The sequence below is a fragment of the Lasiosphaeria miniovina genome (genome assembly GCF_030549165.1).
Source record: "Lasiosphaeria miniovina strain SMH2392-1A chromosome Unknown B0T26scaffold_2, whole genome shotgun sequence".
Lineage (NCBI taxonomy): Eukaryota > Fungi > Ascomycota > Sordariomycetes > Sordariales > Lasiosphaeriaceae > Lasiosphaeria > Lasiosphaeria miniovina.
This window is the reverse complement of record NW_026848221.1, coordinates 6,665,279-6,691,966: the sequence shown is the minus strand read 5'-3', so window position 1 is coordinate 6,691,966 and position 26,688 is coordinate 6,665,279. Positions and strand designations below refer to the sequence as shown.

Genomic DNA, 26,688 nt, shown 5'->3' with positions numbered 1-26,688 from the left:
GTCGTGGACGTGGAGGTCGCTAAATTACATCCTCGATGCCAAGATACCAAGGAGGTGAAGTGGGTCGATAATCATACCAAGCTTCATCACACATCACATCTATACCCTTCAACTTATCACTGGCCATCGTTTTAACTATCGTGACACGCGGGGGTCGAAGTGCTAGTAAAAGACGGACCTGAAAATGGGTTTGCGGCACTTGGCCCTGACTACTGTATTCCTTATTCTATCCGTACACTCGTGTAGAAACCCGCCGACGTTTTCGGAGCCCGGAGGATCTGAGGCTAGTAAATAAAGCCCCACTAAGCGCTAACAGGCGCGCTACTACTACTAACTGCGCTGGCAAGCTTTGCTCATTGGCTTGAAGAGCATCGAAACGGGCTGGCGGCCAGGGCCCCCGGCTCGGTTCAGAACCAGCCCCCGTTTCTCAGACGAAGCGGTCACGATACGTAATCATAAAGGAACTCAGTTCTGTCTCTCCTGTTCGGAAATGGTTCTAGGGAATTGCTCCTTCCCTCTCTCAAGACAACCAACCTCTCGAGCTTCCAGTTGTTTGCTCTTTCCCCTCGCGGTCATCACCATCGCCCCTCCCCTCCAGTCATGGCCTGGATTTATGTGCTACTGCTGGTAGCTGCCCCGCTGCTACTGACGAGTGCGTTGGTGCTGCAAACGGCGTGGTGTCTGCTTCGCAACTACGCGTCAACGCGCACGATCGGCGTGCCCATCCGTTTCATCCCCATCAGCCCGCCCAACCCGTTCTGGGTACTTGCAGACCGCACAGTGCTCTCGCTCGTCCGTCGCCTGCCCGGGCCGCTCGGCAACAACAGTTTCACGCGTTATAACTGGCGGGGATGGGAGGTCAAAGATCGCTTCCAGTCGCACTAGGAGATGGGCGACCTTTGGGATCTCGTGACACCCTTCAAGAACTGGATATACGTCAACGATCCCGGTGCCTTGAGTTCCATCTTTCGCCGCGGGAGTGACTTCACTTGCCCCGTCTTTGTTACAGGTAATCATGGCTCTCATTAGTACTTCTGCTTGGACCTCTGGGGCCACGGACTGACTTGATAACGTAGAAATTCTCAATGTTTTTGGACTAAACATCTCGACTGTGAGTAAGCTCGAGACTCCCCCCAACCACCAGCTGCTCTCGATAATATCCCTGACTCGCTGCTGCCAACTATTTCTGGTTATTACTAATGCCGGCTGCTTCAGGCCGAGGGCCAAGCTTGGAAAACACAGCGGAAGATTGCGCAGCACTGTTTCAACGAACAGAACAACGCAGTTGTCTGGGATGAGGCACTCACCTTAGCCCGCGACATGCTGAAATACTGGACCTCAAAGCCTTCGGTCGACACTGCGGCCATTGATCTGGGCACTATGTCCCTGCATGTGCTCTCGCGCGCCGGGTTCGGCAAGTCGTTCAAATTTGAGAGTCAAGAAGACAGAATGGCTCATGGCTCTTCGGGGACCAAAGCCGAGGCTGCAAACTACAAAGAGTCACTTCTGACCGTCGTGGAAAACTGCATCCTGATCGTCTGCCTGGGTACCAAGTTCCTGGCGCGGCCTTGACTGCCCAAGAAGCTGCGTGATGTCTACGCCGCATATGTCTCCTTTCGTTTATACATGACGAACATGTACGGAGAGGAGAAAGCCGCCTACGCTGACGACCGGGCGACCGGCTCGAACCTGATGCGTTCCATGATCCGCGCCTCCTAGGCAGATGTCAAGGACGGCGGTGGGCTAACCGAGGCCGAGATCTACGGCAACATGTTTGTATTCAACTTTGCCGGGCACGACACCACGGCCCATACATTCACGTTTGCCATATACTTCCTAGCGGCAATCTCCGACGTCCAGGAGTGGCTGTCTGAGGAAATCAATCACGTCTGTGGCCATCGCGCGGTCGAGGAGTGGAATTATCGCGCCGATTTCCCGCGTCTAAAACGTTGTCTCTCCGTCAAGCTCGAGACTATCCGTCTATACAGCCCTGTTCCCGTGCTCAAGTGGACCGCAGACAAGTCACAGCCACTTCTGATCGGCGGCAAGACCCTGGTGATACCGCCACATAGCATGATCGTGCCTAGCTACGGCTCCGTTCACACGGACCCCCGATTCTGGGGCCCGGACTCGCTGAGCTGGAATCCCTCCCGGTTCATTACCAAGAGTTCCGCCAACGCCGAGGAAGAGTTTTGCATACCTGTCCGCGGCTCCTTCGTCGGCTTTTCGGATGGCCCTCAGGATTGTCCGGGTCGCAAGTTCGCGCAGGTCGAGTTGGTTGCGACCATGGCTGTGCTCTTCGGAGGGGACTGGCGAGTAGAATCAGCCCCGAAGTACGCCGGAGAGGGCCCCGAAGCCGCCCGCAGGCGTGTCCTAGACCTCATAGAGAGCGACTCAGGTCCCGTCCTCCTGCTCTAGATGTTACACCCGGAACGTGCCCCCCTAGTGTGGAAGAAGAGATAGATCAGCCACCCAGCAACTTCAAGCCACACCGTCAGGCTATTCCTAGATGTTTTCATAGGCTGGGTGTAGGTTTACTCTGGCCCTCGTGAATTTCTACCTCCCCTGTGCCAGACCTGGGCCGCGAAACCCTAAATAACGATCGGGAAAGGGGGATCATATTCGATTTAGGTTGCTCACGAGTCGCGGCAACCCTTAATTAAGGACAGGGTCATTCTATGCACATGCAATAAGTACATGAATTTCGAGGCCAAGAGTTATTAGTACGGCGGTATAAATCCTTGAGCTTTCATTTGAAAAGAGGTCGACTCCTTGAAATTTACCACTCAATCTTTCATAACAACACAACCAACCACCCCTCTCAAGAACCTCACACAAACAGTAGTTACTCGCCAAAGATGGGGAGTATTATCAGAAGGAAGCATCAGAATATCAGCATCGCCGAAATTCGGGGTTACCCAAATCACGGCTCACTCCCTCCGGCTCTGGGCATCCAATTCGGGCTCCTGGCCGCCTCCGAACTGCTGCACCAGTACATATGGAGCAGGCTGCCCATGCAACTCCTGCGTGTGCTGGGGCAAACCCGCATACGCAGGCGGGCTCGGGTGAGCCAAAGTTTGTGGAGTCGTGGACATGGATGGCGCTGGATACTGGCGCTGCTGCAGCAACAGGGCCCTCCTCGTCTTGGCCCGGTCATAAAGGATCCATGCAATGAATATTGCCATGAGTCCCGCGAAGGTGGCGAGGACGGCTATTGCAATCTGAGCGCCCTGCGAGAGCCCCGAATCTAAGGGGGCACTTTCAGCAGCGCTGCCTAGGCCAGAGCTTGTACCAGAGTCCGTGTTGGGCCCTGCGCCGGGGCTGGAAGTGCCGGTTGAACTAGCCTTGCCTCCGTCTGTAGCCGTGCCAGCTGGAGAGCCCGTGGAAACCCCACCGGCTCCCGTCTGCTGGACAACCTAGTATCTGTTGTCAGCTTGCCCTGCGGATGGATCGACCACCAACAGCAGCACGGTGCCACATAATTACTTACCGATGACGCTATAATGCTTGTCGGTATAGGGAGGGTCGCTGCAAGGCACTGGACATAGGGATAATCGGCCGTGCCTATTTCATCGGCGGCGCAACAAAAGTCGCCAAGGTAATGCCACATGGTCCACGAGGTATCAGCACAGGCATAGACAACGGAGACGACAGACGAACAATCCGCGCCTAATTAGCACCCCCGAGTTGCAAGTCAGCACCGGGGTCAACCATCTCGAGATCAATAATTTGGAATAAAGGGGCGCGACACGGTAATTATACGTACTGCTGGGGCAGCAGATCGGATAATCTGCGTCACCCGTGTTGCACGTTGTGCCATTTGGGCAGCAGCTCTGTTTGCCACATTTGGCGTTGCCGGCAGGACACGAGTTTGACCGTAGGGCATAGCCGCCCCATGAGATGATGCTGCGTAACGCAAAGGGCGGCCTGTCGCCTTCGAGTTCGCGCCGTCCCCACCACCCAGCGGCAACGCTCGCGAGAGCGAGCATTATGAGGCTTAGTGGCTTCATTTTGGGGGCTGGCGCCGTTGGAAAGTCGGTGGGGTGTTAAAGAGGAGAAAGAATGGGTGGCGGGCGAACCCTTCCCGTCCACGGCGGTGCAGCTGAACCCATGCATGTTGTGCGGAGGGGCCAAGACAGACGCACATGCTTGGCAAGCCACTATTGCTTTTCTGTGGCTGGGAAGGCTTCCCAAGAGAGACGGGAAATACAACCCTGTGAATATCCAATCATTTGAAAGGTTGCTTGGTATTTTAAGCAAACTGAAGATACCTAGGTAGGACTTAATTACCCTAAATAGACTTGGCTAGAATACGGCCTACTGTACGCATAATTCATGCTCCTTGATCGAGGGTAAAAAAACAGGTAAATAGATATAATTCCCTTACTTGGACCTTATTTGGATCTTATTAAAGGGAAGGGCTAATTGGTAATATGTGTTGAGTGCTCTCATTTTAAGTTGCTTTATTTCTCTTTCCCTTTCTTCCTTTCACTTGAACATGGAACAGAACCACAAATATCTTCCGATTTGTAGGGGCAAGACATACTCTGTAATCAATCATCGACGGGAATCTTGGCGACAAGGCTGTCAGCACTGAGCAGCCAGGGGGCTGGCTGGGGAGGGGGCTGTTTCGGGTTCAACATAGCCACTTATGCAACCTGATTGAGCTCCCAGATCCCGAATCCTGCGGCAGGCAGCACTCAAATCAATTGTTTCCCATGTACCATATCTCCCGTTCACTCCTAATTCATGATTAACTACAACTCACCAATTACCTACCTACCTACCTAGACCTAAATATGTATTGTTGCTAATTTCCTGATTGTTTAGTTACTTAAAAGACCGAAGCGAAACAGCCTGGCTCCGAATAAACCGCGACACTGCACAGGCGTCCGCGCCTGATTCGAGACTTCAACCTTGAGTGGAGCCCAGAATTTGGCAAAGAAAAGATAAAGCGGCCGAAACATGACACGTATGAGGTTTATTACGATGCTCAAATGGGCGCCCCCGTTGCTTCTGTTCGCCGCATCGCTGTGGCTTTTCGTCTCGCCGAGCGTATCCATCGCTATCCTCATGACGCCCATAACTATCGCACTTGTCTACTTCTGTGTTATGCCGATACTGTCTTGGGTCACCCGGTCCGTTGCCTTCTTCCTACTTCGTGTGCTTCCATGGCTCGTACTGGTACCAACCTACATCTCCATGACCCTTGTCCTTCCAGCCATCATCTATCTCTTTTCGTTTGGCCAGTTCGTCATTCGCTTGCCACGCTTCCGTAACGCCGGCGTCTTCGACGACAGCCACCTGTGTGAGCGCTGCCAAAGTGCCATGCGTGCTTCTGCCCTGCTGTGTGGCTCTTGGTTTGGATTGTCCAAGGTCTTGGAGCGGAACTTTCTTTATGGCACGCTGGAGGAGATGCAACGCTCCTGGCGTGGATGCCACCTATGCGGTATGTGATCCCGGGCTCTCTATCGCCATAACGCCATCTAGTTTGCTCCGGCGTGGCAGTATACTGGACGAAAAGAGAGCTGACGAAGTAGGTGACAATTGAAGAAGCTCTCCTGAGCCGAAAGCTTAACGAAGATGAAACTGCCAGGCCCAGGGGAACCGTGGAAGAAAATACAACCGAACGTACCACTTTACTACCTAGTCATGGATATGAAAGTGATAGCGGTGTTCTCTTGCAGGTGGAGCTTTTAGGACAGTGGGCTTTGGACCATGAACCTGTCCTCGCCTTGTCCTTGCACACTGGCGGCGGAGCAAAGTTTGGTGCCCTGAGGGTGTCGGAAGGTAAGAATATCGTCGCTATGCACAATTCCCACCTCGATTGTCGCTCATGAGAGCAGACTTAAAAAGCTCACCGCTGGTATCATCCATTTCTCTCTAGGTCGCTACCAACCTCCGGACCCAGAAGTCCAAGTTTATATGGGGTCTGACCAGACTCTGAATATGATATCTCACTGGATAGAAGAGTGCGCGCTGCACAGCGGATGTCATACATTAGACACGCGTCCAGCATTTCTCCCCTCGAGATTGCTATTTCTCGGAACACCTGAGAGCCCTGAGCTGCGGATTGTCAGTCGATCAAGCCTGGCTAACGTTTCCAGTCCGCGGTACATAGCGTTGAGCCACTGTTGGGGTGGAAATGTTGGATGCACTCTGACCAAGGAGAATTATTCCGCTTTATCTCAGTCTCTGCCAGGAGGTAGCTTGCCTAAAAACTTTGCGGATGCAGTTCAAATCACTAGGAGGCTCAACGAGTCCTATCTCTGGATCGACTCTCTCTGCATCATGCAAGACTCGCCGGACGACTGGGAAAAGGAATCCCTCACAATGGGACAAGTATTTGCCTATGCATACTGCGTCATTGCGGCAACGGCGTCTGCAAACGCCCACGGAGGCTGTCTCCGAGACCGCCCGGTACCACGCAAGGAGCGAAACCTGATGAGCTCGAAAACACGGCGATACTTTGTACCCACCAATGCCGCACCGGTCATGACCCTGTTCGACACGAGAGTGGAGATAGCACCCTTGACGAGGAGGGCCTGGGCATTCCAGGAGAGACTGCTCTCGCGCCGGCTTGTTCACTTTTGCTCTGACGTGGTCCTGTTTGAGTGCAACACGATACAGGCTTCTGAGTTTCACCCAAGGGGTGCCAAGTACGAAAAGGAGCCATACTTGGTCAAGGATGGAAAGCTTGTTAGCTGGTTTGCTAATTCCGTCGTCGACCCGATTCTGAAATACACGGGGCGGGTAGACCACGACGACAACGACAGAGCCAAGCGCGGGATCCGAGGCGCGCTCGATGTCCTGCAGTCATTTGGCCCTGCCTCTCAGCACAGCTTAGCCGAGAAGATTGAATTCTCCAAGAGGTGGTTTGATATTGTTGCGGCCTACAGTGAGGGAGCCCTGACAGTCCCCACGGACAAGCTCGTAGCTCTCTCGGGCGTGGCCGAGTTGGTACAAGAACGAGCCCAGGCACCTTACATTGCAGGGCTGTGGAACGCGGGTGCCCTCGTGCTTCAGCTCCTATGGATGGTAAAGGAGCCAGTGGAGAAGCAGGGACTATTCTGTGCCCCCTCGTGGTCCTGGGCGTCGGCGAACGGGAGGATAGGGTTGGCCACAAAGACGGACATCGAGACGACGCAGCTGAGTGACAAAGACATTAACTTTGAGTCAGAAGTCGAGAGCGTGAGCGTTTTCTATAAGCACCAGTCTGTCTCGACAGCCAGGAGCCAGATCGATGCTGGCTCACTGACCATCAAGGGTCCGGGAGCCCAGGTATATCTCAGGGAGGTTCAATCAAGAGGAGATGGACGGACCGTCTACCTCAGCTTGACCAAAACGCCAAGCAACGACCCAGAGGAAGAAGCACCTCTCCGTCTTGCTCGCGACTGGGACTATGGCAGCGAATCTGACCATCCAGCCGGGTCTGTGTTTGTTGCCATGCATGTAATGACGGTGCGGATCCAGCATATCGCCGCACATAACTCTGACGATGAGACGCAGCGGTTTTATGGTCTGGTTCTGCGCCAGAAGAGTACGGATAGTTCTGAGGCTATATTCGAGAGGGTCGGCGTGTTCTGGACAGGTCGCCTACCGAGAAGTAGCGAGTCATTAGATCGGGAATCCGCCTGGACGCAGCAACGGATTGTTGTAGAGTGATGAGACAGATGGCCAATCAATGACAATGTATTTAGTTACGCCTTGCCAGAGATTAACTGTCGGGTATGACTACTGGCAGTGACCCACTCACCACTGGATGGGGTGTGGTAAGATTATTGTGAAGACCTATTTATTGTTATCTTCTCTTTCCCGGGTTTTAGACTTAACTGGGTAGATGTATGCCAAGCCTTGCGGTTGTGGCGTTCAGATATTACATCTGTCGTGTCGTAAATGACACGGATGGCCTAATTGAGGATGGGATGCATGCAAGCATTGCCTCTTGCAGATGAGTGCATTAGATGTTCGGATTGGCCGGACGGAACAGGCGAATATCGAGAGCTGAAAAGGATCGAATGGGCCAGTATTTGCTTTGCATAGAAGGAAAGGGCTCTCGTTACCAATTCGAATACATGCTTTGCACTCAAGGTTTCAGAGGGAATCGGCCGACTGGCAGATTGACTAGCGCTCCAAATTATTCGCGGATTGTTCGCAGATTCACAATGTTGACATTCAATTATCAAAACCTTCTCAGGCTCTTGGACAGGTCTGTAGGTAGGCTTTCCACCCATTTGTCGCGGAATGGGGATGGGGCGGCCCGGGCGGGGGCGGGGTAGCTCTAAAAATTGCTTGACTGGAAATGAAATTAACGCATTCCATTTAATCCCGGTATCGTTGGGGGGCCAAAGTGCCCAGCGTCGGCCACGTTGCCCCCCTCGAAATAATGAGAGGTTGGACAAGGAAAAAGAGTGCCAGGGCACATGCAACATGCACATAGATTTATTAGCTTGGCGAGCAGCGACCTGCAGAAACCTTAAAACTGCCTAGCACCCTAACTAACCTGGACTTGGGGGAGCTTTACTCGTTGTGCCTGCCTTCCTTGTTTTGGAACCTGGTGGGGCTGAGAATCCGAGTGCAGATCCTTGGCAGTTGCTAATGCACAGCAGACCCACACACGAGTCCAGCGCCAGGACTTGGCAAACCAATGGCCGCGACGTCATGCGACCTAGCCTGTCATCTGCGCCTCTGCCACACCCTTGAGACTGGACAAGCTCATTTTCGGAATCTCTCGACGCGCGGATTCGCTGTTTGATGGGAGAGGAAGGGAGGCAGGGCCCCTAGCCTACTTATTGTCAGGCAGACTTGCTATCTAGGCGGTTTTGTTTTAATTATGTACATACGAATGAATACCGTGTATACAAAGAGGTCTTTGCCCACTGGTGACCGAGCCAATTTGCTTAGCTTCTCGCGCATCGCCATCGCGCACACATCGTCGCATTGCAGCATCCATCCACCATCCATCGGCCGTCCCAACTTCCGGGTCACCTCCCTACGGACAAAGTGGCTGCGGCTAATCGGTACATAACTAATTAATCGGGTCACAGGTGCGCAGCGACACGGATAGGCGGCTATCATGGCGCCGCCCTCCAAGAAGCCCAGCGCAGATGCTGCTAGCCTCGAGGATAAGACGCGAAGTGAGCGAGGCTTCGCTAGCGTGGAGGCCGCTCTGGCGAGCGTCTTCGCTCTAAAACGGGTGAAGGGGAGTAAGATGTCTAACATACTTTCGTACCTTGGTGCGCGCAACCCGCTCCCGGTCCCCATCACCGGCAACGACATTGTCTGGCTCCTGGACAACGTCGCATTCCGTGGCCCGGGTGGCGCGTGGCAGGCAGAGTTTGTTGCCGCCGCCTTTGCCGGACCACCGTCTGGCAGGATCGTCGACGCAGTAAGCGACATTGCCGAGAAGCTTGGATTCTCAAAGGGGGACAGTGAGGAAGAGACGATAGAGAAGCGAGTCGGGCCCTTTGTCATGGGCATCCTACCGGGGCGTCAGGTGAAAGTGCGCTTTGATGACGGCGCTGCGGAATTGAAGCTGGGCCCCGGTGGGAGAAATGGAATCAGCAGCGATATCAAAGTCCTCACGGACGCGCCCCCGGGCCTGGCTGTTGACTCCACAGCCGAAGTCCCCAGCGGAACAACCGGTCTGCTGGATATGAAGACGGTGTATGCGGAGCCAGATGGATGGGCTGTCATCTCAGGTACGGCGAGCGTGCCTCGACCTGTTCCAGCTGCGAACGCGCGCGGACGTGCCAAGTATGGTTCCTAGCAACAAACAACAACTAACAGAAATGGTGCGCTTATGCAGACATTGATGACACTATCAAGATCACGCAAACAAACGACCCTCTTGGAATCCTGCGGTCCACGTTCGTGGTATGTCTGGCGTGGCCAACGCTCCCATCCCCCACTAGTATCGATGCTGATTCCACCGTGCCATGGTCACCAGTCTGAACCGACACCGGTCACCGGCATGCCGGAGCTCTATGCATATATCAAGGACATTCTGAACTCTGGGGCGCCTTTTTTCTATCTCTCGGCCTCGCCCTACAATCTGTACCCTTTTCTCCGCGACTTTAGGGAAACGTATTATCCTCACGGGCAACTGATTCTACGCGATGCCAGCTGGATGACGATTCCCGGGCTGCTCTCGAATCTGACACTCGGCACTCAAGAATACAAGGTCGACCGCATCAAGAAAGTCCACCGCTGGCTGCCGCAGAGGAAGTTGATATGCATCGGGGATTCGACCCAGACCGACCCCGAGTCTTACGGTGAGTCGCTCATACTTGCAGCCTGAGTCTGGCCAGGGCAATCCTTCCCTCGCAAGTCAAATCTTCTGACGGTAAACAGGAGAGATATATCGGACGTTTCCCGGGTGGGTCAAGTTGGTCCTCATCCGCAAAGTCAAGGACATTGCCTCTGTCGGCACGGCAGAGAAGAACGAGCCAAAGAGATTCGAAGCAGCTTTCAAAGGTGTCCCGCGGTAAGCTCAGCCCCAGCTGCGACAAAATCGTAGAGTTCTGATCTGACATGGGCAATAGCGAGGCGTGGCATGTATTTGAGAACCCGAGTGAATGCATCAAGTTAGTGCAAAAGGCAGTGGCCGCGGGCTGAAAGAAACAGCGCAACTCAGATGGTAGATATTGTCTCGCTTTTCAAGCGCCAAGTGGATTTGGATACCAGGTATTATAGACCTAGTAGAAGGATATGTTTTTTTTTTTTAAAAACCCCCCCCCCCCCCCCCCCCCCCCCTTTTTAGGGTGGATTTGGACTCTGGATAGGATCAAAGCTCTGTATATATAAAGATATAATTGGCTTGTTGGATTGACAAGGTCATTTGTTCCATAGTCACTGCAGTAATCGATGCGAATGAGGTGGTTGTGGTGGTTGTATTCTGGTCTGCTCTATGTCTAAGGTCACGAACTACGGGGACAGCGATGCAGGAGGTTACGTGAGGGGTGGTGCGCCTCGCGCACGTGCCGCATAGCGGCCCGCGTGGTGGTCAGCCACTGAGGCTGTGCAACCTGTTGACCAATCACGTGCGACTGCATCCTCTGATTGACTGGTAGTTCCCACAGGCACATGTCAGTTAATTAATTATTCGGTAACATCTGCTACCTTGGTACCTTAGCCAACAGTCAACCTAACATTTCTGTGCGACCGAAGAGAGGGGTCGGAACTTGCCGTTTTAGGAGGATCTCGCACGTCACAGAGATCATGCATTGCCCAGTCCCACCATCTCCACTTCCCCAGCCACTCGTTTTCTCCTCGACCCTCTTCGGATCTCCGGGCTCGGTCTCGTCCTGCGCATCGCAAGGATCAGCGGGTTCGCGACGCATAGGGCAGTCGTTCAAACGCTGCAGGATTCGAGCCGTTTGTATTTAATTGGACCAGGACTGCCTGCACCGCCCACAACTTTACGAAACCAGAGAGAGGCAGGAGTGATCTATCTCTCATCACAAATTTACAACAAAGGAGCCTTCTTAGTTTCACCGACGCATCAGATTCTCGACTTTGAATCCAGCCAGCTCAGATGACCATGGAGGAGATTCCGGCCAAACGGCAGAGGTCGGCCAAGGACGTGCCCTTCAATCTGATATACTGGCCCAGACTTCCCGGTCGCGGCGAGCACGTCCGCCTCGCCCTCGAGGAGGCTGGTGCCGACTACACCGACACGGCGCACACCGAGGGCGGCATTAGCGAGGTGCTTGCTCACGTGCAGGGCAAGGCGCCCGACGACAGCATCAACCCTCCCATTTTTGCCCCGCCCATTCTCAAGCACGGCGATCTTGTCATCAGCCAGACGCCCAACATACTCCTGTACCTCGGCCGGCATCTGGGACTGGTCCCTAGCGAGGACGACGACCCGGACGGTATGTACAGGGTCAATGCGCTTGCGCTAACGGCCCTCGACGGGCTCAGCAACGAGCCGCACGACTGCCACCACCCCATTGCGTCCGAGCTTTACTACGAGGACCAGAAGGACGAGGGCAAGAGAAAGGCCGAACACTACATCAAGACGCGCCTGCCCAAGTTCCTGAGCCATTTCGAACGCGTGCTTACCTCCAAGGCGAGCGGTGACGGACCTTGGCTATACGGGGGCGAGCTGACCTATGCGGACCTCGTGCTATTCCAGGTATGTCGAGCTCACTTCCCTCTCCCGGCGTTCTTGTCGCGCCCCGGACCCGGCAGGACGCAGGCTGATCCCGGATGCAGTGTCTCGACGGCGTCAAATTCATGTTCCCCAAGGCCATGGCGAAGTTGGAGCGCGAGGAGAAGCACTACAAGGTGTTTGCACTGTACGAGGCTGTCAAGGCACGGCCGAAAATCAAGGCCTATCTGGAGAGCCCTCACCGCCAGAAGTACAGCAATGGCATTTACAGGTACTACGAAGAGTTTGACATTGAGGGATGAGCCGCCAGCACACACAGCAGCAGTAGGCCCTAGAATTAAAGGCTTCCTGCATGAGGTAGATGAACAGGGGAATTGGCTTCTTGAATTTCTATTTACTTTTGTCAAGACAAGATTGACGTGTTGATTGTGGCGGATTGAACGTGACTCTCATTGGCACTTGATTACCTTGTACATTGTAAACATCATAAATATTATGTAGTCCTAGAGGTAAAACAAGCCGTCGGTTTATCGGGTTAATTACCAAGGTTTCTTGCCAATCTTGGATTTCTTACCGAACTATATTAATTATGTATTGGGAGAGGGTTGATGAGATACCTACCAAGATCTTGTTGGCACCTCAGCCAAGGTACATGCCCGGTCTGGCGTGTGGTGGGGAAGAAGGGGGCCCCGTTGAAGATGATCCATCGATCCCCGCCCCGTCAGCCAACATGATTAATACTAACGCCACCAGACATTATGACGCAGTGATTTTGACACGCGGGCACATCAGACCGGCCATGAAAGGAAAATAAGGTAATTGCCCATCCCACCATCACGCTCAGCAAGATGTCGTTATTCAGTCACCGCCCCGTGCTTGGTAAGTCAGGTGGGGGACTTTTGGAACACCCCTGCCTATGGAACAGCCCCTGAATCGGACCCCGCACAACACCACAAACTTCAATTGCCAACAACTTTGTCAATTAATTAGCTACAATGATGAAGTCTTTAGTATCGGATTCTCCTGATTCTTCTCTTTCAGAATAACTAAGGTCATCTCTGCCAGCCTCTCTCTGTGAGGCACGAACCTCCTCAATTCCAGGGAACTGCGTATTAGGGTCGACTTGGACCTTCCTTCTCTTTCGGCCTCTTGTGCGTTCTAGGCTTTTTTCTGCAGCCTCCAATTGATGCGCCGTATTGGCTAGTTGGAAAACCACGTAATCGAAGGCTTTTGCGGCCTTGCGTATGAAAAGTCGGTCGTTGGCAGTCCGTTTCTGGCCGGCTAGAAAAACCTGCCCCTGAATACGGAAATCCTTCGGCTTTTTAGGGGTAAACCATATAGGCCGGCCCTCCGAATTCTTATTTAGAATGGGGTTATGGACCTCTTGAAGGTCTATAGAAACCGTAGAGGTCAGTTGACCAACGTCGCCGTTAGAATTCTTAATAACAAGGCCGTTGCTTAGGGGCTTCCTGAGGCTGACTGGCCAGAGGCCTGTAGCTTTCCAGCCGGCTTTGATATTAGATTCAGTCATTCCATAGACCCTGGCTTGCCGGTAGCATTCTAGGAAGGCCCTCTTTTCAGCAACAGTCGAAGCCGGAAACAACCTCGTTATGCTTGGCTCTGTACCGGGCTTTTAGAGGGCCGAAAACCGATAAATCCAGGGGCTGGAGAACGTGGGAGGTGTGGGCTGGTAGAAATAACAATTGTACGTTATTAGAAAAGGCTAGCCACATGAATTCTTCGGTGGTATGACTACCGTGGCCATCTAAAATAAGGAGGCGCTTCTCCGAGGGGGTAGCTGGCCGAGTCTCTGGAAGAAAGATATTGCGGAGCCATGCGACGGTAGTATCATCGTCAGACCAGCCGTTTTCAGTGGGTTTCCACTTCCAGCCCTTAAATGGCTGTAAATCGCGTGGATACCATTGTTGTTGAAGGCTTCCACCTTTGAAAATGACGACTGGGTTCAAATACCGGCCGTCAGCGGAAATACATTCGATAATCGAGGTCCAAATTCGGTCTCCTTTCTTCTTTTTCTGGAATTTCTTTCTTTCCTTAGATCCAACAACCAGGCCGTTATCTCCAATGCCAGAAGCAATGCCAGTTTCATCTATATTATACCTATGCTTGGCTGGAATAGCCTCCACGCCTGGAGGCTTCAAATAGTCAAACCAAGGCCGGATAACGGCCTCACAGGCTCGATCAGCACGGTTTGCATGGATTCTCCGAGGCCTAATTGTAGAAATAGATGGATTTCTAGCCAAAAACCGGCTAGTCCAGCGTTTTCCGAGGGTCTCGTTATCTTCGAGCATTCTTCTAGCTAGTTTCCGAATTTGGGCGTGGGTTGGAGGGTGACCGAGCGACCCTTGGAATAGAATCCATTCGGTTAAGCGTTCTTCCATAGCCGGAGAAAGCTTTTGATTAATAATTTGGGCCTTGGAGGCTGGCTCGGAACCACGAACCCGATTAAAGAGAGTAGTAGGGGGGATGCCGTGATTTTCAGCAGAGCTACGGAGTAAGCCGGTTTCTGCATACTCTGCCAGCGCATTCTGCAAATCCAACTAAGTATATCGCTTCATCTTTCATTTCTCAATTGAATGGAGAAAAGAAGATAAGTATTGAAGCAGAATTGGTTGAGTTGCAAGCGATTGAAATAGGTGAGTTGGGTGGCGAGCGGCAAGTCCTTGATGACAAACCTTGTTCCAAATCCAGGGGTGTTCCATAAGCAGACCACCTGACTTATTAAATCCAGGACCAATTAAAAGAGTTCAGGATCGGGAATAATTAGACACGATGTGTTCCTTGTCATTGCGTAGTGTCATCTTTGGCCCATCAACCAGCCCTCATCGCCGTCGTATGGTTGCAGCATCATTCTCCGGCATCATTTCAGCGAGCGTCTCCCAGCTCTCCAGTAGGCCGAGACAAGCCAGGCCAAGCTACCCAAATTCCGCTCCTCACGTGCGCTCGGCAGCTCCTCCAGCAAAGCCAAAATGGTGTTCCAACCCCCCATCAACGAGCCGCCGCTGCACAAGATGGGGTACTTCCCCAACATGACTATGGCGCTGCCGTCCGAGTCGGGCGAGTTCCGGCGCGTGCTCTGGACCGGGCGGTATTCGCAGGTGGTCATCATGACGGTGCCCGTGGGTGGAGACATTGGCAACGAGGTTGGTAATCGCTCTAATTATTCTAATTAATTAGTTTGCTCTCCGAGAAGACGCAATTGGGCTTTTTGCTGACTCCAGTCTTGCTTCTCTCTGTCTGCTCCAGGTCCACACGGTGGACCAGATCTTCACTTTCACCTCGGGCACCAGCCTCGCACAGGTGGGTTCCGATGAGCAGGCCGTCAAGGCAGGCGACATGGTCATTGTCCCCGCCGGAACGCGGCACTAGTTCCTCAACAAGGGGCCGACGCCCCTGATCCACGGCCTACTCGCCTGCCGAGCACAAGGCCACCACGGTGCACAAGACCAAGTAGGAGGGCGACCGTGAGGAGGAGGATGGCATTGACGAGCCGCCCCTATGATAAGTCTGACGCTGTTGGGAATCTGTTCGACTTCACTCTCTTTGTGTTGTACACTGTGTCTGTGTCGTGAACGTTGTCAGCCCCAATGAGAAAAAGGTCGAGAGAAGTAATAGCCCCGTGTCTCACAGGAGCCAGCGGAACAAGAAAGAGAACGAAGATGAGAGCTTGGTCGGCTGAGTTGTCGCTTCCGTGAATGCATATGGCCGGGTCAGTGTCGTTCGGATGAGGAATCAGACTAGGTAGACCTGATTGGTTGTTGTTTCCCAGTGCGCTGGCTGGGCGCGGCCTGGACTTATCCTTTTGTCCCTGTAGCACCTACTATGCAGTAAATATAATGACTCGGGTCGTCTTCAGAGGCTTTTTCTGCTTCGGCCCAGATCTGGCAAGAGATACCTATTTCGGCGCACCGGGTTTTGAGGTCTTGCTGGAGCGCAAGGAATGGGACGATGACGATTGTGTGGCTTCCTGGTTCTGCGTACGACGGGAGCAAGAATGTCAAACTCTTCCCGCCTCCGGTGCTGGCGATCTAGAGGATAGGAGTGGACCCCTGTACGACGGCAGTAATGGCATCGTGCTGGTTTCCTTTGAAATCCGCGCTCATGTCCCCGTAGAGTGCCCTTAGGCGGCCGCGGAGATCTACGTGCTGGAGCTTGCTGAGAGATTGTAGTCGAGTATCCCGGTGGTGCGAGCTTACCCAATGGCCCAGGGCTTGACGTGCACACGTTTTTGAGCTTGGCCTCGATCTTTCTCGGCCGGAAGTAATGGGTATGACCAACGAAAGGAAACCGCTTGCCTCACCTTGTTTCTGTAAAACGACCTAGGTGAAAATTAGCTCGTGGATCTGGTGAGACTGGTGAGACCAAGACTGACTTGCCATAGCCCCCGGTCTGATCGAACGTCACACATGACAAGGGCACTTGGCCAGCTCAGATTCCCTGGTTGGTCCTTGTATTGCGCGTCGGGGAAGGGAGGAGCAGCATATGGTGGGAACATAGCAAAGCCACAGACAGAGAAGGCCCCCAGATTTAGACAAAGACTCCAACAGTCAATTCTATGTCTGTAGTCGGAAAGCCGTCGCCCGGTCCAGCTTGGCCGCTTTTCCCAGTGACTTCTCTGGCCATGACATCAAGTCACATTCACAATAGCAGTCGGGAACTGTTTTTAGAGTGGAGAGAGAAATGAGATTTAAGGAGTGGACGACAGCTGAGCGAGCTTTAAAACCTATCCATTCGGGACCGCCAAGGGACGGTGCCGCCAGGGAAACTGAGCAAAACCTGGCGGCCAGGGCAAACCAGCGGGGAAGAGGCTCAGATTGCGCTCCCGCTGGTGCCCAAGCATGTCAACAAAAAGGAAAACTAAAAATACCTAACAAAATGGTGTCTCAAGGAAGAGAAAAGCCGCTTGGCAACCCACTCCCCGTCATAAACCCCCTAAGAATACACAAAAAAAAAGGAAAAAGAACCAAGGAAAAAACTAATCAGACAACCGTGAACCAGAACCGTACAGACAAAACCAGAGATAGACGACCAGGACCGAAAACCCCAGACCAAAACCATTTCCAAACACCCCCAAGACCTCGAAAACAAACTGGACCCCACATACCCCCCTCAGACGAACGCCGGACTCCGAACAGAACTAGGATGATACGCCTGGCTTCATCTCATTCAGATAGAGACCGTCATCGGCGTGGATATCTTGGCGTTGCAGCTCGAGAAGCGCGAACTTGTCGTCGTAGTCGAGATTAGGGAAGGCGGAAATGACCCGAACGGTAAACTTGCGGACAAGTTCTTCGGCCTCGTCGTGCGTTAGCAGTTGCTCTTCAAAGTTCTCCTGGCTCATGATCAAGTCGTTCGAAATCTGCCTTTTTGCAAAGGCTCCCCAACCAAAAACGTCATGTTCATGAATATTGACATGGGAGAACTCTTTTTGAGTCTGCACCGCAACCGGGACCCGATTAATGACACCGTGGCAGAAGGACCGGACGTCGGCGCCAACAAAATCCTCATGGGTGATGATGTCGACTGGCTTCTGCTGGCTGGTAGAGGCCTTGGCGGGCGCAGTCGGCGTTGAGGATGATGGCGTTGCTGGTGCGGTGGGCGCTACCACGGCGGTGGCGATGGTCTGATTGGGGACTGGAAGCGATGATGACGCCGATGCCAATGTCTGCAACTCTGCAGGCGCCGCCCGGGCCGAGCCCTGCTGCGATGCCGCCTCTTCCTCTGGGCGTGGAACCACCTGGGCAGCCGAAGCCGCCAGCCGTCTCTTGAGCCCCTTGGGTACGAGCATTGGGCGAGCGGTTGACGGTCCCGCAACGGGCGCAGAAGGCTCCGAAGCGGGCACAGCAGGTGCCGCAGGCTCAACTACAATACTTTCCAGAGCTTCATCAAGAGGCTTTTCCGGTAAAACCACCAGGACAAGTCCGTTTGAAGTTGTCACCTCTTCCCGTTGATCCTGCAATGGTGCAGCAGTGCTAGCAGCCGAAGCAACAACAGCCGGCTCCCCTACAAGGCTCAGTTCCTCAGTGTGCAATCGATCCGACACGGTATCCACCAACCTAGACGCCTCCTCAGTGCGAAGGGTCGAAATAGTTGGGGATATCGGAGGGAGAGCAAGCGGCTGGCGTTTTGAGGGACCGGCCTCGGGAGAAGCAGGGGCGGGAGCGGATGAAGAGGGAAACGCAGCGATTGACTTGGCCTGAGATTTCTCGAGGCCGCTCTTGCGAGGGCCGTCAAAAATCCCTCGCCAAGGCCGAGAAGGAGATGCAGGCACGGGCTGAACTCCAGCCGAAGCCACAGAAGAAGGCGGAGCAGGAGTAACAGGCACAAGGCCTGTCCCCGAGGTGGGCCCCGAGATGTTCTCCTTTTCTGCCACTTCCACAACGACGACTCCCTGCGACGGCAACACGACCTCCGAAGAGGGTGTTCTCCGGGGCGAGGGCTGTTCAACTACGGTCGCGTGTGCCTCGGGGGCAGATGTGCTGGCAGGAACGCTAGACACAACCGGGCCGGAACGGACCGCACGGGGTGAGAGGACAGGGAGGACAGCCTTGATATCGTCCCACGTCGGCATGGGACGTGAGAACGACGGCTGTCGGTGGAAAAAAACCTCGTTAGTCAAATGAGAAAAAATGTAAAAGATGGAGAGAGAGGGGGGAAGTTTGCTTACCTTGACAGAAGAACCGAAATTTTTGAAGAATGGTCGAAGCTGCGGAACCGCACGTGCCGTGATGGGCGTATCGACAGTGTTGGACAGCACGGGATTGGCGGGGGCGGGAGCGGCAGCAGCGAGTTCAACCATCTGAAGGGTCGGGACGGCCTCCATGCCAATTTCAACCGAAGGTGAGCATTTCACGAGATTCTCTTCCTCGATCTGCATGCCTCTAGTCAGCGAAGCTGTCTCAGAAGGAGTTTGGATGAGAAAAGGGGCAAAGAAAACAGGGTGAAAACTTACCGACCAATCCGCGTCAACCATCTCAACCTCACGGTCGACCGCCTCAGGGGCCAAGGGCAATGCCAGGGGCAAAGCGGACACTGTCTGGGACAGGCATGGCGTGGGACGGCCGTCGTGAGGCGCCGCCAGCGAGGCGGACCACTGCTCGCCAAAGCATGTCGGGGCCACGAGGGACTGCTCCCCCCAACCAGATACCCGAGCGGCAGCGTGAAGGGGCAGCTCTGGAAGGGGCAGCTCCGGAAGGGGTTCACGGCGAGTCGGCGCAACCGGCGACAGGACGGGCAGGCGAGATAACAAGAAGACTGAAGAAGAAGACCAAGGCATCAGCAAATCATGGCGAACGGCTGTTGAAAAAGAATAAAGTTAGCTATTTTGTCTTCACTTTGACGAGGGATATGCATATATAGGTGAGAAACTTACGAGCGACGAGACCACGGACGAACGAGTTCGCCAGACGTCGCTCCGCTTCGACTCTCGAGTTTTTCAGGACCTCCTCGTTCAGCTTTCGACGGAAATCAATCACGTGAGCCAGCTTTTCAAGAAGGACCTCGTACTTCGACTTGTTCTCGCGAATAATTTGCTCGAGGATATCGACGTTGCGCTGGAGGTTTATGGCGAGGGGATCGACCATGGAGACTGTAATTGTCGCCACATGTTAGCAAAGCAGAACAGAAGGGAAGGGCAGTGGATGAAGAAGCAGAAACCGTCGCGACAACTGAAGCTGGCCATAACATGGAGACGATGAAGCCCACAGCGACAAAAAAACAACAAGGGAACGAGCCCAGTCGAAGCAGATTGAAGCCGACCATGAAATGAAAATATGACACGGACAAAAATGATAAAAATGGAAAGAAAAAAAAAAAACTTACAGCGGCTGCAAAACAAAGTCGGCCAACTGTTGACGAAGGCGATTTCAGCGGCGTTATATTCGGAGAGCTGAATGTAAACAGGCGAGCAAGGGCCGTGATCCAGTCCATGGGACCGGATGATTACATTACAGTTGTTTGTGCGCCGTAGGATCTCCTTGTTGACGAATTCGAAGTCGTTGCGTTGACGCTGTAGATTGCCGAGGCGGGCGTGGAACCCCTTGCGAAAGGATCTGCGCAGGTCGGCAGAAACAGGACCATGCATAATTCAATCGTGGGCAAGAGGGACGCGGGCGAAGTTGGCGAGCGAGACGACAAACCGAGCCGCGAGGCTCAGCAGGAGACAAGGAGAAACCGGAAAGACAGAAGGCCGGACGAGGGAGAAGAAGCAGAGCGCAAAGTAACCAAAAAGGGCACCTGCGAGGAGCTCGCCGTCGAAGGACATCTTAACAATGACTCGACGAAACCCGGGGGGAACGAGGAGAGGTGTACAGACACTGACAACAGTAGCGAAAGAAGGAGGTGGTCTGCAGCGAGGCGAGACGAGCGCAGTACAGCAGAAGGTAACAAGCTTTGTGAGAGCAGGTACGGATAGCGAAAGAGCAGACAAGATCGTGATCAGTGAAACCGAGCGATGATGTGTACACACGAGGAAAAAAAAAGAGAAAGGAAAAGAGGGAGGGGGGAGAGGGGGAGGTTTATTTTATAGACACCACGACGGACTGGGAGGGAAGGTGTGGATCCTGCGCTCTGCTGTTCACGAACAGTGTGAGAGGGATGCACGGCGGCCACTGTGTAAAAACTGCGAATCCCCTATCATCAAGTAAACAAACCCCTGGAGCCCACTGTGCGGGCACCGTCGTCCCAACTTCAGCGCCGCTGCGACCACAGTGCAAACCTTAATGACGTGCAAATTCTCCAGCTTCCACCAGCTTCCAACAAGGCCGACGTGACTGCACTTGCGGTGGGGAAAGACTTTCGACGTTGTGTCGACCTAGCAATAGACTAGGAGAAGAGACGAAAAATATAGTAGCGTAGTAGCGCAGTGTTGTAGTTGAGGGGCGTCAAAGAGCAGAGATGCTGTATATTTGGTATGCTATTCTTGCCTGGCGTGTTCCAGAGCGCCAGGAAGGGAGCAAATAGGTAGTTATCCATTCCGTAGGGACAATCCATTGGTATGCACTGGATACGAGTTCATTTGAAGTTTAATCGTGAGTGAATGTTTGTCTGTAGTAGCATGTCTATTTGTGTATATCAAGTGGCACTCAATTCAATGGCTCGCTGCCTCGTTGCCATTTGGCCTCGCTGGGCTGGGTTCAGCAGGGCATGCTACGACAAGCCCAAGATCTCAGCTACCGTAGATAGCTCGTGGACCAGAAATTCTTCAAGGTGTTCTCGTATTTGTCTATCCGTCCAGCCGAATGGGAAAGCTGTCGAGGTGACGAGCGAGTCGTCAATACCATAACATTTCTTTCCACAAGACGAAGGCAGCCCAGACAGCCCAGATAGATATTGAAAAGTCATTCTGCATTTTATCTACATGCTCAGCGGGTCCTGCCTTGCATCCTGTTCCCGACCGGCAGCCATGGGCGCAGAAAGCAGCCAAACATGAATTTTCCGCACCAGCCAGCCCGCGCCCACGCCTGTCTAATTCAATCAACCGCCTAATTTCACTCCCAGTATACTGCAAACATCTCAAAACGGTCCAATACGCTTTGCTGGCTCTGCTTTATCTCCGACCTGCTGCTCCTGTTCAGCCTCGCTGGCCGAGTGTCGTTGCCGGGCGCGTCACGTGATACCCCCGGGACCCATCACCACCAGCAACGCCCCACCCAAACTATCAGGTTGTTTTGATGAGGGGCAGCCGTACAGAGGCTAGGACTACCAGATAGCCCCGCTTCGGCTCGCCCTACCAGCACACCTTACCCACACCCACCCTGCGAGTCACAAGGCTAGGTGTGCGACTTAGGACGTGGCCCGTACACGACGCGGGCCTGCGCAGCTGCCAGTATAGATACCAGCCCCGGGGAGGGCTGGTTGTTGTTGACCTAGCAATCAGCAGCAACCCAGCTTCACATCCAGAAGACATGTGTCTTGGCCACCCCACGGCGTGGCTGGCGATGGCGGTGGCGATGGCGGTGGCGGCGGCGGTATCGACGAGGACGAGGACGAGGACGATGACGGAATAGATGCTGTTTTAGAAACACCCCGACTAGCTTCTTCAGTGGCGCGCCTTCTTGCTTGTCGTCGCTTTCACATGTCGTGATTCCTTTGCTCTGCGCCGACGATGCGCACGTGGGGCCCCTGCGGGGCTCACGCACGTCGCGAACCTTCACAATGCCCATGCTCTCTTTACTTTGTCACCTAACTCTATTCCAACGGCATTCTATCGTGCACATGGTAGGGATCAGGTTGCCTCTCCACTTCGGGGACTAATTAGGATGCCGTGGTGTGGCGCTTTCGCCTAGCACCCCAAGAATGCAGGCGCTTGGGTGAGACAGCTGGGCTGCCCTGGGCACTTGCGATCGGGCAAAAACCGACAGACCGTCGAGCCTTCCAAAGTTCGACCCAGCACCCCAAGAACCCCCCATAAAGCAGGTTCTTTGCTGGCTATGTGGCGTGCAATATCGCCTGCCCAATAAAGCGGACCATCCTGTTTGTTCACAGATCATCCTGCGACACTGCACAGTGCACACCAGAGGGTCAGGAACAAGCGCCCTATTCGAGCGAGCACCGAAGTTAACATGGCGACAGTAGCAGCCAAATACACAAATGAAGAATCTTTGCGTTTTCAGTCCACGCCGTCCTTATGGTGGCGTTGATCAGCAAAAACGAAGCAAGGATGATTCAACTTTTAAATTCATTCAGAGTTATCCATCATTTGGAACCCTCCCATCCCACCCAGTCCGACTTTTGATTGTCAAAAAATAGCTACAAACCTATCTGACACCTACCCACTTGGCCACTCTCAAGAGATGCTGATGGTAAAATCCCCTGTGAGGGGTTGGCTCACGTCGAGGATGCTGTCTTGGACGTCATCTGCATCTCGCTTTCCGCGACCCGCCTTGATCAGAGTGACCTTGGAAATCTTGGCATCAGTCCGGTACCCAAAGGTGCCCTTGGCCACCAAGATTCCCCTCGCATAGCTGAACTTGATAAGGGTTATCCCGTGCTGCGTCTCGCTAATACCATCGTCAAGGTACAGCTGGCCTGAGGCTGTGCCGTCGGCGCCAACGGGGATGAGCAGCTCAAAGTTCTGCTTGCGCACATCGGTTGTGGTAGCGGCCGACTTCACCCGGACAGGGACAATGACGCCTCCACGTAGGTAAAGCGGGAGGTCGGATAGGCTCTGGTTCGAGACGTGAATAGATTGCCCGTTGCCCTGCACTCGCTTGTGAGTGTACCAGTCGTAGAAAACGTCCTTGGGAAGGTAGACATCTACACCCGTGGCACCCTGCTGCAGGACGGGCGCTACCAAGAGTCCCGGACCAAAGAAATACTGCTGATCGAGGCCAAAGGTCTTGTCATCGCCGGGGTAGAGGTAAAACATGGGGTTGAGCAGCGGGCTGCCATCGACCGTCTGCTGATACAGGGCCGTGTATATGTAGTCCAGAAGTCGGTAACGAATATCGATGGCCTTGCGTGCAGCTTCGGCCACCGAGGCCCAGCGGTAAAACTCGTGCGAGATGGTCGGCGGGTACTCGTTGTGGTTTCGGTAAAAGGGATAAAAGGCCCCAGCCATGGCCCACCGTGCACAGAGCTCTTCGGTCGTGTCTCCCGCATACCCACAGACGTCGGCGCCCACCATGGGCACCTGATAAATGGATGCAAAGGCCAGAGAACCCCTGATCGAACCGCGAAGGGCATCCCAGCTGGCAAAGTTATCTCCTAGCCACTTCCCCACCTTGGCACCGGCGCCGGCAAAGGTCGACCGAGTGATGACGAAGGGGCGAAGTCTGGGCCGCCTGGTAGCCATTGCCTCGCGAACCTGGGTCGACATCACTGGATGGGGTCACTTCGTCAGTAAAATTGATTTGCCCGTGACTGCTCAAAAGAATTACGTACTGGTTCCGTAGATGTTGTGGACATCGTACTCAGCCAAGCCATTCTGGTGGATAACGTCGGTGTTGACGGTGTGGTTAGATATTCCGCCATGGTCTGAATTCCAAGAGTCTGTGAATGCCGCCTTGTTGTGAATAGCATACTTGGGGAAGAGGAGATCGCGGCCAGGGAGGCCTAGCTGCTGGCCCTTAGCGAAGCGAGCGGAAAGCGCGTCGGACTCGGGGGAAATGGGCCCACGGATTACGGCCACATCTCGGACGACCGAAACATCCTCGCTATCCCGCTTGCAGGCTGTACCGGCGGGCTGGAAAGCGCAAGACCATCCAGGAAGCGGGCGCGGCGGACTCCTAACCGGTGGCGGATCTGGCGGGAACCCAACGGCGGCCGCAGCTGGGTCGCTGCATGGAAAATTGCAGGGGAAGTTGGATGGCTCATTCATGTCGATCCAGAGGCCGTCAATATCCACCCCCTTGTCCTTGGAAAAAAAGACAGCAAACTCATTGGCGTACCAACTGGCGATATTCTTGGCGAACCAGTCAGGGAACACTGTTATGCCAGGCCATACGACGCCCTGCCAGACGGAGCCGTTGGCGCGGAGCAGGAAGATGTTGTCGGCGACGCCTCTCTGGAAAGGCGGGTAGTCGGCATACGGCACGGCAGGATCCAGCATGAGAATGTAATGCTGATTGTTGGCGTGCAGGTGGTCCACAATCTCGCGCACCTTGGAGATGGGATATCTATCGGGATCCAACGAGAAGACCTGATTATCCCAATGGAGCTTATTAGTATTGCAAATGGTTACCGCTGCGAGCCAACGAATATGACTGTGCTCCGACGAGATAACCGCACCCAAACAACATCAGACCCCCAACTCTTTCACGGTTGACCTGAAAGGAATTGGCCGGGTGCCTGACATGCGAATGGGACTTGGAAATCATCTCGAACGCAGGAGCACGGCCATTTTGGTGGAAAAGAAAGGCACAACTCACCCGTCTCCGGTCCATGTAATCGATATCGGTCCACATGGTCTCGAGGGGGATTTTGGCCTGGCTGTAGTTGTAAATAACCTCGGCCACTTCAAAGGCATCCTGGTAGCCGTATCGGCAGTTGTGGAATCCAAAACCCCAGTAGGGCATCATGGCAGGCAGCCCGGCGACTTCGGCATACTGCCGCGAAACCTCAATGGGGCTGGGGCCGGCGACAAAGTAGAAGTCCAAGACACCGCCGAGGGTGTTGTACTCGAGGAACTGGCCCGATTGCGCCGTCTTGTCGATGAGCACATCCATGCCGTTGGAGTTGAGGAGGAAGACGCCATGGGTGCCAAACTTGCGATGCTCAAAGTAGACAGGGTGGTTGCCGTAGAGATTGGCGCCGCCGGGGGTCCCATAGGCATCTTGCGACCAAAGAGTGCGGATGTAGTTGGTCGTGTTGAGCCGGAAGGGATCAAAGTGCTCGCCAAGCCCGTATAGATTCGGGTTGTCGGGCAGCTTGGTTCTCAGGCGCAGATACTGCGACTCAAACACTAGGGGCGCAGCCGAGCTGTCGAACAGAACCTCGCCAGTCTTGGCGCGCGTGACCGAGAAGGAAAAGGGGTTCGTCTTATAATTGAACTTCAAGGCTGATGTTTTAGAGTTCCCACCATGACTCCCGGGCCGTGGGAACACGGACTGAGGCACCTGGTAGACATCGTTTGCCGGATCCTGGATCTTTACGTGCAGTCGATCACCTTAACCCAAAAATAAGCCCAAGTTCTCATGATAAACACCTTTTCGCCCGCTCCAACCCGGCCAGGGACTACCCGAGACAAAGACAGGAGGCCAACTCACCAGTCTCATACGTGACTTCGAGAGTAAGCTTGTCGAGATCGGTGCCATATGTGTTGCAAGGAGTGCCAGCGAGGCTCAGGTCGGCCGTGAGACCTGTCTGGCTCGTCTTGACATTGGACGCCTTATAGCCTGGGCAAGCACTCAGGGGCAGGCTATTTGTGGAGGCGCGGCGGGCTGGCACCAGCGCGGCCGAACTGAGGCCGGCAGCCACCAGCAGCCCGAGATTGACGATGTGAGCGGAGACGATCATGTCTAGGGGTGGGGGCTCTCTCCAAGCGGCAGCAGCACAACCAGGTGAAAGCCAAAGGGGGGTGCGGGAGACTGGCTATTTATCCAGCGAACCAAAACTGGGGCGGCCTGGCATCCAATTTACCGGGCTACCAACTCCATCCCATCCATGCTCCTTCCCACTTATGACGCTCTAGGGAGAAGAGCATCATGGAATCCACGATCCAGGTCGGGCCGGTCAGCATGCTTGCTGCATGGCGAGCGCGTGGTATTCCACGCCACTACCACCCCGTACAGCACATATAACAGTCTCGTCACGGTTCAGCAATGTTTATTGTTGCAGTCCCCTCACTAGCCCCTCCTCTCTAGTAACCACCTGCCGGATCGGTGCTCGTCGCGGTGTGACGAGCCCTCGGGATCGGGTACCGTGTGACAAAACATATTCTTCGGGGTACCTCCATACATACAATACTCGGACAATGGACGGAGCCGAGGGCGATGGGGTCCCTGTGTTGTGGTTTACTACCTCTAATAACATCTCTTTTGCCCACTTGGTGCTTGACGACCAGTGAGAGTCCAAGCCGAACAAACGACTAATAGCGAGAAATAAAGAAGCGCCGC

General features: G+C 54.0%; 7 protein-coding genes across 7 annotated transcripts; 4 read left to right on the top strand and 3 right to left on the bottom strand.

Moving 5' to 3' along the window:
• Positions 1 to 600: 600 nt before the first annotated feature.
• B0T26DRAFT_673215 (cytochrome P450) lies at positions 601 to 2,418 on the top strand (the record flags this gene model as incomplete). The annotated part of the gene is made up of 4 exons (XM_060439568.1): positions 601 to 826; positions 1,077 to 1,111; positions 1,216 to 1,546; positions 1,724 to 2,418. The coding sequence occupies 4 exons, from the start codon at positions 601 to 603 to the stop codon at positions 2,416 to 2,418; spliced, it is 1,287 nt and encodes a 428-aa protein (XP_060301586.1).
• A 312-nt stretch (positions 2,419 to 2,730) lies between these two features.
• B0T26DRAFT_869719 (uncharacterized protein) lies at positions 2,731 to 4,065 on the bottom strand. The gene is made up of 3 exons (XM_060447891.1): positions 3,767 to 4,065; positions 3,491 to 3,669; positions 2,731 to 3,416 (listed from the first exon to the last, which is right to left on the bottom strand). Exons 1-3 carry the CDS (start codon positions 4,008 to 4,010, stop codon positions 2,931 to 2,933), a joined length of 909 nt encoding a protein of 302 aa, XP_060301585.1. The 5' UTR covers positions 4,011 to 4,065; the 3' UTR covers positions 2,731 to 2,930.
• Positions 4,066 to 5,949: 1,884 nt separating this feature from the next.
• Positions 5,950 to 7,110, top strand: B0T26DRAFT_639445 (heterokaryon incompatibility protein-domain-containing protein; the record flags this gene model as incomplete). The annotated part of the gene is made up of 2 exons (XM_060437137.1): positions 5,950 to 6,652; positions 6,797 to 7,110. Coding segments are annotated over 2 exons (1,017 nt in total), but the record flags the coding sequence as incomplete, so codon positions are not given.
• A 1,966-nt stretch (positions 7,111 to 9,076) lies between these two features.
• On the top strand, positions 9,077 to 12,417 carry B0T26DRAFT_636223 (uncharacterized protein; the record flags this gene model as incomplete). Its single annotated transcript, XM_060436805.1, has 8 exons — positions 9,077 to 9,701; positions 9,809 to 9,876; positions 9,950 to 10,274; positions 10,354 to 10,486; positions 10,545 to 10,602; positions 11,257 to 11,329; positions 11,532 to 12,139; positions 12,220 to 12,417. The coding sequence occupies 8 exons, from the start codon at positions 9,077 to 9,079 to the stop codon at positions 12,415 to 12,417; spliced, it is 2,088 nt and encodes a 695-aa protein (XP_060301583.1).
• A 2,685-nt stretch (positions 12,418 to 15,102) lies between these two features.
• On the top strand, positions 15,103 to 15,587 carry B0T26DRAFT_748895 (uncharacterized protein; the record flags this gene model as incomplete). The annotated part of the gene is made up of 3 exons (XM_060445023.1): positions 15,103 to 15,276; positions 15,380 to 15,478; positions 15,555 to 15,587. 3 exons carry the CDS (start codon positions 15,103 to 15,105, stop codon positions 15,585 to 15,587), a joined length of 306 nt encoding a protein of 101 aa, XP_060301582.1.
• Positions 15,588 to 17,270: 1,683 nt separating this feature from the next.
• Positions 17,271 to 20,396, bottom strand: B0T26DRAFT_673209 (uncharacterized protein; the record flags this gene model as incomplete). The annotated part of the gene is made up of 7 exons (XM_060439567.1): positions 17,271 to 18,086; positions 18,141 to 18,722; positions 18,801 to 19,004; positions 19,086 to 19,429; positions 19,506 to 19,721; positions 19,955 to 20,184; positions 20,272 to 20,396. The coding sequence occupies 7 exons, from the start codon at positions 20,394 to 20,396 to the stop codon at positions 17,271 to 17,273; spliced, it is 2,517 nt and encodes an 838-aa protein (XP_060301581.1).
• Positions 20,397 to 22,919: 2,523 nt separating this feature from the next.
• On the bottom strand, positions 22,920 to 26,089 carry B0T26DRAFT_638482 (glycosyl hydrolases family 31-domain-containing protein; the record flags this gene model as incomplete). The annotated part of the gene is made up of 4 exons (XM_060437040.1): positions 22,920 to 23,953; positions 24,017 to 24,773; positions 25,003 to 25,739; positions 25,840 to 26,089. 4 exons carry the CDS (start codon positions 26,087 to 26,089, stop codon positions 22,920 to 22,922), a joined length of 2,778 nt encoding a protein of 925 aa, XP_060301580.1.
• Between the last annotated feature and the right edge of the window lie 599 nt (positions 26,090 to 26,688).

Coding starts and splice junctions, on each gene's coding strand:
- B0T26DRAFT_869719 (XM_060447891.1), bottom strand. CDS start 4,010: ATGAAGCCACTAAGCCTCATAATGCTCGCTCTCGCGAGCGTTGCCGCT. Junction 3,670..3,766: donor TCCGATCTGCTGCCCCAGCA/GTACGTATAATT, acceptor GGTGCTAATTAG/GCGCGGATTGTTCGTCTGTC. Junction 3,417..3,490: donor CAAGCATTATAGCGTCATCG/GTAAGTAATTAT, acceptor AACAGATACTAG/GTTGTCCAGCAGACGGGAGC.